This window comes from Xenopus laevis, chromosome 4L (assembly GCF_017654675.1).
Source record: "Xenopus laevis strain J_2021 chromosome 4L, Xenopus_laevis_v10.1, whole genome shotgun sequence".
Classification (NCBI taxonomy): domain Eukaryota; kingdom Metazoa; phylum Chordata; class Amphibia; order Anura; family Pipidae; genus Xenopus; species Xenopus laevis.
This window is the reverse complement of record NC_054377.1, coordinates 103,639-117,598: the sequence shown is the minus strand read 5'-3', so window position 1 is coordinate 117,598 and position 13,960 is coordinate 103,639. Positions and strand designations below refer to the sequence as shown.

Here is a 13,960-nt window from a genome sequence, read left to right as displayed (position 1 = left end):
GCAGGCTGAGTTATACAGGGAACTCTGAGTATCACTCATGTATTATAAGGGATAATGTACCCCCTACTGTAAATGATAAGGATATTAGAAGTCACTGAGGGGTTGTTCTGTGACCATATAAAGGCACAAGGCTGCAGGCTGAGTTATACAGGGAACTCTGAGTATCACTCATGTATTATAAGGGATAATGTACCCCCTACTGTAAATGATAAGGATATTAGAAAATACTAAGGAGTTCTGTGACCATATAAAGGCACGTGTCTGTTTAATGAAAAAGATACATTTTTGATAAACATTTTGCATTTCATTCAACAGTTTCTTAGTAGATTTGCCCCTATCAGGTTGGTTAGGGTAATGGCCTGGAATTTGTGACACCAGTTAATCAGACAGTGACAATTATATGTCATTTGGTTTTGGTTTCTTACTGGGGTAAAACAGACTTTTGGATGATTGGAAAGTCTATTGATTCAAAGGGGGAGAGGAGAATTCAGCAGAGAGGTGCAAGTGCTCTCCCTGACTGTATACTAGCAAAGGAAGTGCCATTGGATATTCATGGGTGTATATGGTGCATTTATGTATATGGTAAAACTGACAAACAAAATCCATACGTTCCAATGGTGGTGCATCTCCACAGAGGGATATTGTGCATATGTTCCCACTCACTTGTAATATATCTATTAATTTCATTTTCCAGGACCGTTCCCTGTCCCAAAGCTGATTATTGGAAACATAACTACAACCTCCGTGGACTTACAGTGGCCTAAGCCTCAGGACTACAAGTCTTACTATTACTACAGAGTGTCAGTAATTGGGGACAAATCATTCAGTAATACAACCGGAGATGAGACATATAGCATAACAGGTCTAACACCCGGGGAAAAGTACAGCTTCAGTGTCACCGTACTGATCCCTAATGGAACAGAAGGAGAAAGTGTCTCCAACTCAAGCTACCTGTGTAAGTGAGGAAACATGGAATTCTCTCTTTTTCATTGGTACATTCCCAGCAGGGACCTGAACCTGGGGACAAATCCTGCACTGCACTTTTGGGTTTCCCTAATAATTGTACCCACATCCTTATGTCTGCCCATTCCATGTATTAATGAAGACATGAGGATATTCAAGGCCTGGAATATATATATATATGTATATTTATAGTTTCTTCTGGAAATAAGTCAGAAGAAGAAGGCAAATAATTAAAAAACAACTATAAAAAAGAAAAAATTAAGGCCAGTGAAAAGTTGCTTAGAATGAGTCATTGTATAACATACTAAATATTAACTTAAATGTGAACCAACCCTTTAACCAGTTCAGCCATAGGAAAATGTTATGAAGTGAAAGGGAAAAATCCCTATGGAGATTAAAGGTGAATATTCCCTTCTTTTATCATTTAGATCCTGAGAAAATCCCACCTGGAAACATTACAGCAAGAAATATCAGATCTACAGATGTGGTGGAGATTCTGTGGGTTGCCCCACCTGGGAAAGTGGAATATTATAACATATCCCTCATTAGTAATAACACAACTCAAATGAATCAAAGCAGATCTGTCTCACCTGTGAATTTCCATGGCCTACTCCCTGGGAGGAAATTCAATGTCACAATACTGACAGTGAGTGGAAATCTCAACCAGATCTCTGAGCCTCTTACTAATGCCACATGTGAGTATCATTCATGGATTCTGGTCCCATCTCAGAAGGCTCCTTTCCTGGTATTAACTGTCCCAATATCATGTCCTTTATTTCATTTTCTGTAGGTGAAGTAATGACAATTCTCCCCAGGACTTTGCTTTGTATGTCCTGAGAATCCCAAATACCCACGTACAAGGATTTACAAGCTCTCTCTGTGTGTCGCCAGTACAGGGGAGCTCTGCTCAATACACATTATCCTTTTTAAGTCAATCCAAAATTCTTAGTTACTCATTTGAGTTGGCTCCTCTCTTCTGTTAGATATCCAATGCTTGCTCTCATTTTCCCATCATGTTATAAGGTGTTTCTCTCATCTCAGAAACAGAATCAAGATTTCTGTTCAGCCAGACCAGTCTATACTGGGAACCATTTTAATATTTGGCCACAAACATGTCTATCACAGTAGAAATTGCCACATGGAAGATGCTGGATAACAATGTCATCTCTTGGACTGTCTCTTCCTCTGTAGCACTGTGCCAGCACTCTCCAAAAAGAAAAATGTCTAAAAAATATCTTTGTACAAAACAATTGGTCAATTAATATATCTCTGTCCTTTTCCTACACAGATCCATCTCCCCCTGGGTCGTTGATATCAAACAGCAGTAACACAACAAGTATCTCCCTCAGCTGGGCTCAACCCCAAAATATGACGGGCGTAGAGTATAACTTCAATGTAACATGCAGTAATACATCAGGAATTGTGTATTCCAACATTTTGGAAAATGTATCATCTGTGCAAATTCCAAATCTACAGTCTGGAACCAACTACTCCATCCAGATAGTAACAGTCGGAGTTATGGGGTATCAGAGTGACCCTATTTCTATTTCTCTCTACACAAGTAAGTAACCACATTCATTAATTTTACTCTTCCCGTGCTCTCCAGTATTGCTTGAAAGTTAGGGATCTCCCTCCATTGGCTTTCAGTTCGGAAATATGCTGTAGCTTCTGTGTATTTGGGGTGTAACTGACCTAGTATCACTCATGTCTTATAAGGGTTAATGTACCCCCTACTGTAAATGATAAGGATATTAGAAGTCACTGAGGGGTTGTTCTGTGACCATATAAAGGCACAAGGTTGCAGGCTGAGTTATACAGGGAACTCTGAGTATCACTCATGTATTATAAGGGATAATGTACCCCCTACTGTAAATGATAAGGATATTAGAAGTCACTGAGGGGTTGTTCTTTGACCATATAAAGACACAAGGCTGCAGGCTGAGTTATACAGGGAACTCTGAGTATCACTCATGTATTATAAGGGAAAATGTACCCACTACTGTAAATCATAAGGATATTAGAAGTCACTGAGGGGTTGTTCTGTGACCATATAAAGACACAAGGCTGCAGGCTGAGTTATACAGGGAACTCTGAGTATCACTCGTGTATTATAAGGGATAATGTACCCCTACTGTAAATGATAAGGATATTAGAGTCACTGAGGGGTTGTTCTGTGACCATATAAAGACACAAGGCTGCAGGCTGAGTTATACAGGGAACTCTGAGTATCACTCATGTATTATAAGGGATAATGTACCCCCTACTGTAAATAATAAGGATATTAGAAGTCACTGAGGGGTTGTTCTGTGACCATATAAAGGCACAAGGCTGCAGGCTGAGTTATACAGGGAACTCTGAGTATCACTCATGTATTATAAGGGATAATTTACCCCCTACTGTAAATGATAAGGATATTAGAAGTCACTGAGGGGTTATTCTGTGACCATATAAAGGCACAAGGCTGAAGGCTGAGTTATACAGGGAACTCTGAGTATCACTCATGTATTATAAGGGATAATGTACCCCCTACTGTAAATGATAAGGATATTAGAAGTCACTGAGGGGTTGTTCTGTGACCATATAAAGGCACAAGGCTGCAGGCTGAGTTATACAGGGAACTCTGAGTATCACTCATGTATTATAAGGGATAATGTACCCCCTACTGTAAATGATAAGGATATAAGAAGTCACTGAGGGGTTGTTCTGTGACCATTTAAAGACACAAGGCTGCAGGCTGAGTTATACAGGGAACTCTGAGTATCACTCATGTATTATAAGGGATACTGTACCCCCTACTGTAAATGATATAGTGAATAAAGTACCCCCTCTTGTAAAATATAAGGATATTATAAGTTACAGAGGAGTTTCATGACCATATAAAAACACGAGGCCGAAGGCCGAGTGTTTTTATACGGGTCATGGAACTCCGAGGTAACTTGTAATATCCTCATATTTTACAACTGGGGGTACTTTATTTATTATAATACACAAATTTCAGTGAGTCATGTGACAGAAATGACATCAGAACTCACCGTTTATAACTGATGACATCAGAACTCACCGTTTATAAGGATATAATTTACAGGATATTCATGGCTTTTGTGTATTATAAGGAAATTAGAAAATACTAAGGAGTTCTGTGACCATATAAAAGCACGTGTCTGTTTAATGAAAAAGATACATTTTTGATAAACATTTTGCATTTCATTCAACAGTTTCTTAGTAGATTTGCCCCTATCAGGTTGGTTAGGGTAATGGCCTGGAATTTGTGACACCAGTTAATCAGACAGTGACAATTATATGTCATTTGGTTTTGGTTTCTTACTGGGGTAAAACAGACTTTTGGATGATTGGAAAGTCTATTGATTCAAAGGGGGAGAGGAGAATTCAGCAGAGAGGTGCAAGTGCTCTCCCTGACTGTATACTAGCAAAGGAAGTGCCATTGGATATTCATGGGTGTATATGGTGCATTTATGTATATGGTAAAACCGACAAACAAAATCCATACGTTCCAATGGTGGTGCATCTCCACAGAGGGATATTGTGCATATGTTCCCACTCACTTGTAATAAATCTATTCATTTCATTTTCCAGGACCGTTCTCCGTCCCACAGCTGATTATTGGAAACATAACTACAACCTCCGTGGACTTACAGTGGCCTAAGCCTCAGGACTACAAGTCTTACTATTCCTACAGAGTGTCAGTAATTGGGGACAAATCATTCAGTAATACAACCGGAGATGAGACATATAGCATAACAGGTCTAACACCCGGGGAAAAGTACAGCTTCAGTGTCACCGTAATGATCCCTAATGGAACAGAAGGAGAAAGTGTCTCCAACTCAAGCTACCTGTGTAAGTGAGGAAACATGGAATTCTCTCTTTTTCATTGGTACATTCCCAGCAGGGACCTGAACCTGGGGACAAATCCTGCACTGCACTTTTGGGTTTCCCTAATAATTGTACCCACATCCTTATGTCTGCCCATTCCATGTATTAATGAAGACATGAGGATATTCAAGGCCTGGAATATATATATATATGTATATTTATAGTTTCTTCTGGAAATAAGTCAGAAGAAGAAGGCAAATAATTAAAAAACAACTATAAAAAAGAAAAAATGAAGGCCAGTGAAAAGTTGCTTAGAATGAGTCATTGTATAACATACTAAATATTAACTTAAATGTGAACCAACCCTTTAACCAGTTCAGCCATAGGAAAATGTTATGAAGTGAAAGGGAAAAATCCCTATGGAGATTAAAGGTGAATATTCCCTTCTTTTATCATTTAGATCCTGAGAAAATCCCACTTGGAAACATTACAGCAAGAAATATCAGATCTACAGATGTGGTGGAGATTCTGTGGGTTGCCCCACCTGGGAAAGTGGAATATTATAACATATCCCTCATTAGTAATAACACAACTCAAATGAATCAAAGCAGATCTGTCTCACCTGTGAATTTCCATGGCCTACTCCCTGGGAGGAAATTCAATGTCACAATACTGACAGTGAGTGGAAATCTCAACCAGATCTCTGAGCCTCTTACTAATGCCACATGTGAGTATCATTCATGGATTCTGGTCCCATCTCAGAAGGCTCCTTTCCTGGTATTAACTGTCCCAATATCATGTCCTTTATTTCATTTTCTGTAGGTGAAGTTATGACAATTCTCCCCAGGACTTTGCTTTGTATGTCCTGAGAATCCCAAATACCCACGTACAAGGATTTACAAGCTCTCTCTGTGTGTCGCCAATACAGGGGAGCTCTGCTCAATACACATGATCCTTTTTAAGTCGATCCAAAATTCTTAGTTACTCATTTGAGTTGGCTCCTCTCTTCTGTTAGATATCCAATGCTTGCTCTCATTTTCCCATCATGTTATAAGGTGTTTCTCTCATCTCAGAAACAGAATCAAGATTTCTGTTCAGCCAGACCAGTCTATACTTTAAACCATTTTAATATTTGGCCACAAACATGTCTATCACAGTAGAAATTGCCACATGGAAGATGCTGGATAACAATGTCATCTCTTGGACTGTCTCTTCCTCTGTAGCACTGTGCCAGCACTCTCCAAAAAGAAAAATGTCTAAAAAAAATCTTTGTACAAAACAATTGGTCAATTAATATATCGCTGTCCTTTTCCTACACAGATCCATCTCCCCCTGGGTCGTTGATATCAAACAGCAGTAACACAACAAGTATCTCCCTCAGCTGGGCTCAACCCCAAAATATGACGGGCGTAGAGTATAACTTCAATGTAACATGCAGTTATACATCAGGAATTGTGTATTCCAATGTTTTGGGAAATGTATCATCTGTGCAAATTCCCAATCTACAGTCTGGAACCAGCTACTCCATCCAGATAGTAACAGTCGGAGTTATGGGGTATCAGAGTGACCCTATTTCTATATCTCTCTACACAAGTAAGTAACCACATTCATTCATTTTTCTCTTCCCATGCTCTCCACTATTGCTTGAAGGTTAAAGGACAAGGAAAGTCTAAAATAGAATAAGTCTAGAAAAGCTGTATTTTGTATACTAAACATAAACATGAACTTACTGCACCACAAAGCCTAATCAAACATATGATTTATGCTTTCAAAGTTGGCCACAGGGGGCTGTCATCTTGTAACTTTGTTAAACATCTTGGCCTGAACCTGACCCTGCACATGCTCAGTGTGGTCTGGGCTGCTTAGGAATCGTTATAAACAAAGCTGCTTGAATTCTGCATGGCTGGGAAGTAAGGCGGGGGCTCCCCCTGCTGTTCATAAGTATGATTTTTTCCCTGCTCAGCAGTTAGGGACCATCTGACAATTCCTATCCACAGCAGTAAATGAAGGGACAATTTTACTGCATACAGTCAGGTTTCTTTTAAAACTGTACACATTTTTTAATTAAAGTATATTGGAAATAGGTTTCTTTTTCATTAAAGAAAGTAAAAATGGGATTTTATTTTTTTGCCTTTCCTTGTCCTTTAAGGAGCTCCCTTTATTGGTTTTGAGTTGGGAGATATGCTGTGGCTTCTGTGTATCTGGGGTGTAACTGACCTAGTATCACTCATGTATTATAAGGGATAATGTACCCCCTTCTGAAAATGATAAGGACATTAGAAAATACTAAAGAGTTCTGTGACCATATAAAGGCACGTGTCTGTTTAATGAAAAAGATTAATTTTTGATAAACATTTTACTTTTTATTCAACAGTTTCTTAGTAGATTTGCCCCTAACAGGTTGGTTAGGGTAATGGCCTGGAATTTGTGACACCAGTTAATCAGACAGTGACAATTATATGTCATTTGGTTTTGGTTTCTTACTGGGGTAAAACAGACTTTTGGATGATTGGAAAGTCTATTGATTCAAAGGGGGAGAGGAGAATTCAGCAGAGAGGTGCAAGTGCTCTCCCTGACTGTATACTAGCAAAGGAAGTGCCATTGGATATTCATGGGTGTATATGGTGCATTTATGTATATGGTAAAACCGACAAACAAAATCCATACGTTCCAATGGTGGTGCATCTCCACAGAGGGATATTGTGCATATGTTCCCACTCACTTGTAATAAATCTATTCATTTCATTTTCCAGGACCGTTCTCCGTCCCACAGCTGATTATTGGAAACATAACTACAATCTCCGTGGATTTACAGTGGCCTAAGCCTCAGGACTACAAGTCTTACTATTCCTACAGAGTGTCAGTAATTGAGGACAAATCATTCAGTAATACAACCGGAGATGAGACATATAGCATAACAGGTCTAACACCCGGGGAAAAGTACAGCTTCAGTGTCACCGTACTGATCCCTAATGGAACAGAAGGAGAAAGTGTCTCCAACTCAAGCTACCTGTGTAAGTGAGGAAACATGGAATTCTCTCTTTTTCATTGGTACATTCCCAGCAGGGACCTGAACCTGGGGACAAATCCTGCACTGCACTTTTGGGTTTCCATAATAATTGTACCCACATCCTTATGTCTGCCCATTCCATGTATTAATGAAGACATGAGGATATTCAAGGCCTGGAATATATATATATATGTATATTTATAGTTTCTTCTGGAAATAAGTCAGAAGAAGAAGGCAAATAATTAAAAAACAACTATAAAAAAGAAAAAAATGAAGGCCAGTGAAAAGTTGCTTAGAATGAGTCATTGTATAACATACTAAATATTAACTTAAATGTGAACCAACCCTTTAACCAGTTCAGCCATAGGAAAATGTTATGAAGTGAAAGGGAAAAATCCCTATGGAGATTAAAGGTGAATATTCCCTTCTTTTATCATTTAGATCCTGAGAAAATCCCACCTGGAAACATTACAGCAAGAAATATCAGATCTACAGATGTGGTGGAGATTCTGTGGGTTGCCCCACCTGGGAAAGTGGAATATTATAACATATCCCTCATTAGTAATAACACAACTCAAATGAATCAAAGCAGATCTGTCTCACCTGTGAATTTCCATGGCCTACTCCCTGGGAGGAAATTCAATGTCACAATACTGACAGTGAGTGGAAATCTCAACCAGATCTCTGAGCCTCTTACTAATGCCACATGTGAGTATCATTCATGGATTCTGGTCCCATCTCAGAAGGCTCCTTTCCTGGTATTAACTGTCCCAATATCATGTCCTTTATTTCGTTTTCTGTGGGTGAAGTTATGACAATTCTCCCCAGGACTTTGCTTTGTATGTCCTGAGAATCCCAAATACCCACGTACAAGGATTTACAAGCTCTCTCTGTGTGTCGCCAGTACAGGGGAGCTCTGCTCAATACACATGATCCTTTTTAAGTCAATCCAAAATTCTTAGTTACTCATTTGAGTTGGCTCCTCTCTTCTGTTAGATATCCAATGCTTGCTCTCATTTTCCCATCATGTTATAAGGTGTTTCTCTCATCTCAGAAACAGAATCAAGATTTCTGTTCAGCCAGACCAGTCTATACTTTAAACCATTTTAATATTTGGCCACAAACATGTCTATCACAGTAGAAATTGCCACATGGAAGATGCTGGATAACAATGTCATCTCTTGGACTGTCTCTTCCTCTGTAGCACTGTGCCAGCACTCTCCAAAAAGAAAAATGTCTAAAAAAAATCTTTGTACAAAACAATTGGTCAATTAATATATCTCTGTCCTTTTCCTACACAGATCCATCTCCCCCTGGGTCGTTGATATCAAACAGCAGTAACACAACAAGTATCTCCCTCAGCTGGGCTCAACCCCAAAATATGACGGGCGTAGAGTATAACTTCAATGTAACATGCAGTTATACATCAGGAATTGTGTATTCCAATGTTTTGGGAAATGTATCATCTGTGCAAATTCCCAATCTACAGTCTGGAACCAGCTACTCCATCCAGATAGTAACAGTCGGAGTTATGGGGTATCAGAGTGACCCTATTTCTATATCTCTCTACACAAGTAAGTAACCACATTCATTCATTTTTCTCTTCCCATGCTCTCCACTATTGCTTGAAGGTTAAAGGACAAGGAAAGTCTAAAATAGAATAAGTCTAGAAAAGCTGTATTTTGTATACTAAACATAAACATGAACTTACTGCACCACAAAGCCTAATCAAACATATGATTTATGCTTTCAAAGTTGGCCACAGGGGGCTGTCATCTTGTAACTTTGTTAAACATCTTGGCCTGACCCTGACCTTGCACATGCTCAGTGTGGTCTGGGCTGCTTAGGAATCGTTATAAACAAAGCTGCTTGAATTCTGAATGGCTGGTAAGTAAGGCGGGGGCTCCCCCTGCTGTTCATAAGTATGATTTTTTCCCTGCTCAGCAGTTAGGGACCATCTGACAATTCCTATCCACAGCAGTAAATGAAGGGACAATTTTACTGCATACAGTCAGGTTTCTTTTAAAACTGTACACATTTTTTAATTAAAGTATATTGGAAATAGGTTTCTTTTTCATTAAAGAAAGTAAAAATGGGATTTTATTTTTTTGCCTTTCCTTGTCCTTTAAGGAGCTCCCTTTATTGGCTTTGAGTTGGGAAATATGCTGTGGCTTCTGTGTATCTGGGGTGTAACTGACCTAGTATCACTCATGTCTTATAAGGGTTAATGTGCCCCCTTCTGAAAATGATAAGGATATTAGAAGTCACTGAGGGGTTGTTCTGTGACCATATAAAGGCACAAGGCTGCAGGCTGAGTTATACAGGGAACTCTGAGTATCACTCATGTATTATAAGGGATAATGTACCCCCTACTGTAAATGATAAGGATATTAGAAGTCACTGAGGGGTTGTTCTGTGACCATATAAAGGCACAAGGCTGCAGGCTGAGTTATACAGGGAACTCTGAGTATCACTCATGTATTATAAGGGTTAATGTGGCCCCTACTGTAAATGATAAGGATATTAGAAGTCACTGAGGGGTTGTTCTGTGACCATATAAAGGCACAAGGCTGCAGGCTGAGTTATACAGGGAACTCTGAGTATCACTCATGTATTATAAGGTATAATGTACCCCTACTGTAAATGATAAGGATATTAGAAGTCACTGAGGGGTCCTGTGACCATATTAAGACACAAGGCTGCAGGCTGAGTTATACAGGGAACTCTGAGTATCACTCATGTATTATAAGGGATAATGTACCCCCTATTGTAAATGATAAGGATATTAGAAGTCACTGAGGGGTTGTTCTGTGACCATATAAAGGCACAAGGCTGCAGGCGGAGTTATACAGGGAACTCTGAGTATCACTCATGTATTATAAGGGATAATGTACCCAATACTGTAAATGATAAGGATATTAGAAGTCACTGAGGGGTCCTGTGACCATATAAAGACATGTATTGGCATGTTAAGGAGACACGGGACTTTGAAAAAATGTGTATTTTCCTGCATAAACTTGATCATGTTTCTGATGTATGTGTTTATAATATGAAAAATATATTTTTTTAAAATTATTTAGATAATGAGAAGTCTATATTTTGTTATAGAAGTGGAACTACACAATAAGTGGGTTGTTGAATTTTTGTATATTTTAAAAGCTTAGGTTGTCCTGTAAAAACTGTTGTATACCGTATATACTCGAGTATAAGCTGACCAGAGTATAAGCCGAGGTACCTAATTTTACCTACGAAAACTGGGAAAACTTATTGACTCTAGTATAAGCCTAGACACAACTACAGCCTTGTCTGCCAGCAGCGCACATTCCGCCAAAGCGACCCCCCCAGGGATCAACCGGACTTCTTTGCAAAGTTGATGGTGACAGAGAATTGCCAAACGGATTACTGTGTGCATTTCCCACTGTCCCACTACCATGTGCAGAGGGTGCTGTGTGATATTGCCATCACTGTTAATCTTTCATATAACTAACAGAGGGCACTGTGTGATATTGCCATCACTGTTATTCTTTCATATAACCAACAGAGGGCTGTGTGATATTGCCATCACTGTTAATCTTTCGTATAACCAACAGAGGGCGCTGTGTGATATTGCAGTCACTGTTATTCTTTCATATAACCAACAGAGGGCGCTGTGTGATATTGCCATCACTGTTATTCTTTCATATAACCAACAGAGGGCGCTGTGTGATATTGCAGTCACTGTTATTCTTTCATATAACCATCAGAGGGCGCTGTGTGATATTGCCATCACTGTTATTCTTTCATATAACCAACAGAGGGAGCTGTGTGATATTGCAGTCACTGTTATTCTTTCATATAACCAACAGAGGGCACTGTGTGATATTGCAGTCACTGTTATTCTTTCATATAACCAACAGAGGGCGCACTGTTATTCTTTCATATAACCAACAGAGGGCTCACTGTTATTCTTTCATATAACCAACAGAGGGCACTGTGTGATATTGCAGTCACTGTTATTCTTTCATATAACCAACAGAGGGCGCACTGTTATTCTTTCTTATAACCAACAGATGGCGCTGTGTGATATTGCAGTCACTGTTATTCTTTCATATAACCAACAGAGGGCACACTGTTATTCTTTCATATAACCAACAGAGGGCTCACTGTTATTCTTTCATATAACCAACAGAGGGCGCTGTGTGATATTGCAGTCACTGTTATTCTTTCATATAACCAACAGAGGGCGCTGTGTGATATTGCCATCACTGTTATTCTTTGATATAACCAACAGAGGGCGCTGTGTGATATTGCAGTCACTGTTATTCTTTCATATAACCAACAGATGGCGCTGTGTGAGTTTGCAGTCACTGTTATTCTTTCATATAACCAACAGAGGGCGCACTGTTATTCTTTCATATAACCAACAGAGGGTGCACTGTTATTCTTTCATATAACCAACAGAGGGCGCTGTGTGACATTGCAGTCACTGTTATTCTTTTATATAACCAACAGAGGGCGCACTGTTATTCTTTCATATAACCAACAGAGGGCGCACTGTTATTCTTTCATATAACCAACAGATGGCGCTGTGTGATATTGCAGTCACTGTTATTCTTTCATATAACCAACAGAGGGCGCTGTGTGTTATTGCAGTTTGATACAAACTCACGTGCACACTCAGGCCCTTTCAGTCACGATCACGCTCGGTGCACAGCTCCTTAGGGAGACGGCCCTCCCAAAAATTACTGGTAAAGAAACAGAAGCAGGCTGGCACACACAGCTATTCAAACCGGGGTGCAACCCCTGGTACGTTTATTGCGTCACAACGTTTCGGGGGCATGGCCCCTTCGTCAGGTGATACAGAACACACCGTGCCCATCCATTAAATAGCCAAAAAACACCTCCCCCAATTAGGCAATACAAAAAACCAACATAATGTCCAATTATTGTTGCCAAGTAAGTTTCAATCCCAAAAGTGGAGAAAAGTAACATCAATTATACATAGTCATTTGTAAGAAAAGATTCAAGTCCAATATAATGTTGCCAAATAGTTTCAGTCCCAGAAGTGGAAAAAAGTAACATCAATTATACACAGTAATTGTATGAAGAAATTCTGTTACAACAAAAAGACATAGTAGCATTATGCAAGCAAAACATTTGCTTTCCCTACAAATGGAAAAAAGGTAGTTTTTTACCTCACCCTGGATGCGTGTTTCATTTCATTGAACTTAATATCTGCAAGGGGGAAAAAATTATTGCAGTCACTGTTATTCTTTCATATAACCAACAGAGGGCGCACTGTTATTCTTTCATATAACCAACAGAGGGCGCTGTGTGATATTGCAGTCACTGTTATTCTTTCATATAACCAACAGAGGGCACTGTGTGATATTGCCATCACTGTTATTCTTTCATATAACCAACAGAGGGCGCACTGTTATTCTTTCATATAACCAACAGAGGGCGCTGTGTGATATTGCAGTCCCTGTTATTCTTTCATATAACCAACAGAGGGCGCACTGTTACTCTTTCATATAACCAACAGAGGTCGCTGTGTGATATTGCAGTCACTGTTATTCTTTCATATAACCAACAGAGGGCGCACTGTTATTCTTTCATATAACCAACAGATGGCGCTGTGTGATATTGCAGTCACTGTTATTCTTTCATATAACCAACAGAGGGCGCTGTGTGATATTGCAGTCACTGTTATTCTTTCATATAACCAACAGAGGGCGCTGTGTGATATTGCAGTCACTGTTATTCTTTCATATAACCAACAGAGGGCGCACTGTTATTCTTTCATATAACCAACAGATGGCGCTGTGTGATATTGCAGTCACTGTTATTCTTTCATATAACCAACAGAGGGCGCTGTGTGATATTGCAGTCACTGTTATTCTTTCATATAACCAACACATGGCGCTGTGTGATATTGCAGTCACTGTTATTCTTTCATATAACCAACAGAGGGCGCTGTGTGATATTGCAGTCACTGTTATTCTTTCATATAACCAACAGAGGGCGCACTGTTATTCTTTCATATAACCAACAGAGGGCACTGTGTGATATTGCAGTCACTGTTAATCTTTCGTATAACCAACAGAGGGCTCTGTGTGATATTGCAGTCTCTCCCCAAGTGAACTGTTGGTATAGTAATGATTAAAACCAACAGAG

General features: G+C 39.4%; 1 protein-coding gene across 5 annotated transcripts in view; it reads left to right on the top strand.

Annotated features, from left to right (window-relative positions):
* Positions 1-13,960, top strand: part of LOC108713433 (receptor-type tyrosine-protein phosphatase eta) — a 54,886-nt gene that overhangs the window by 16,478 nt on the left and 24,448 nt on the right. For 3 of the 5 annotated variants that reach the window (XM_041589623.1, XM_041589626.1, XM_041589622.1), the window contains exons 5-13: positions 695-955; positions 1,392-1,658; positions 2,252-2,524; positions 4,558-4,818; positions 5,255-5,521; positions 6,115-6,387; positions 7,548-7,808; positions 8,246-8,512; positions 9,106-9,378. In XM_041589623.1, coding sequence (XP_041445557.1) covers positions 695-955; positions 1,392-1,658; positions 2,252-2,524; positions 4,558-4,818; positions 5,255-5,521; positions 6,115-6,387; positions 7,548-7,808; positions 8,246-8,512; positions 9,106-9,378 — 2,403 coding nt within the window. The remainder of the gene's footprint in view (positions 1-694; positions 956-1,391; positions 1,659-2,251; positions 2,525-4,557; positions 4,819-5,254; positions 5,522-6,114; positions 6,388-7,547; positions 7,809-8,245; positions 8,513-9,105; positions 9,379-13,960) is intronic. The other 2 variants (XM_041589625.1, XM_041589624.1) reach the window with 2 other exon arrangements.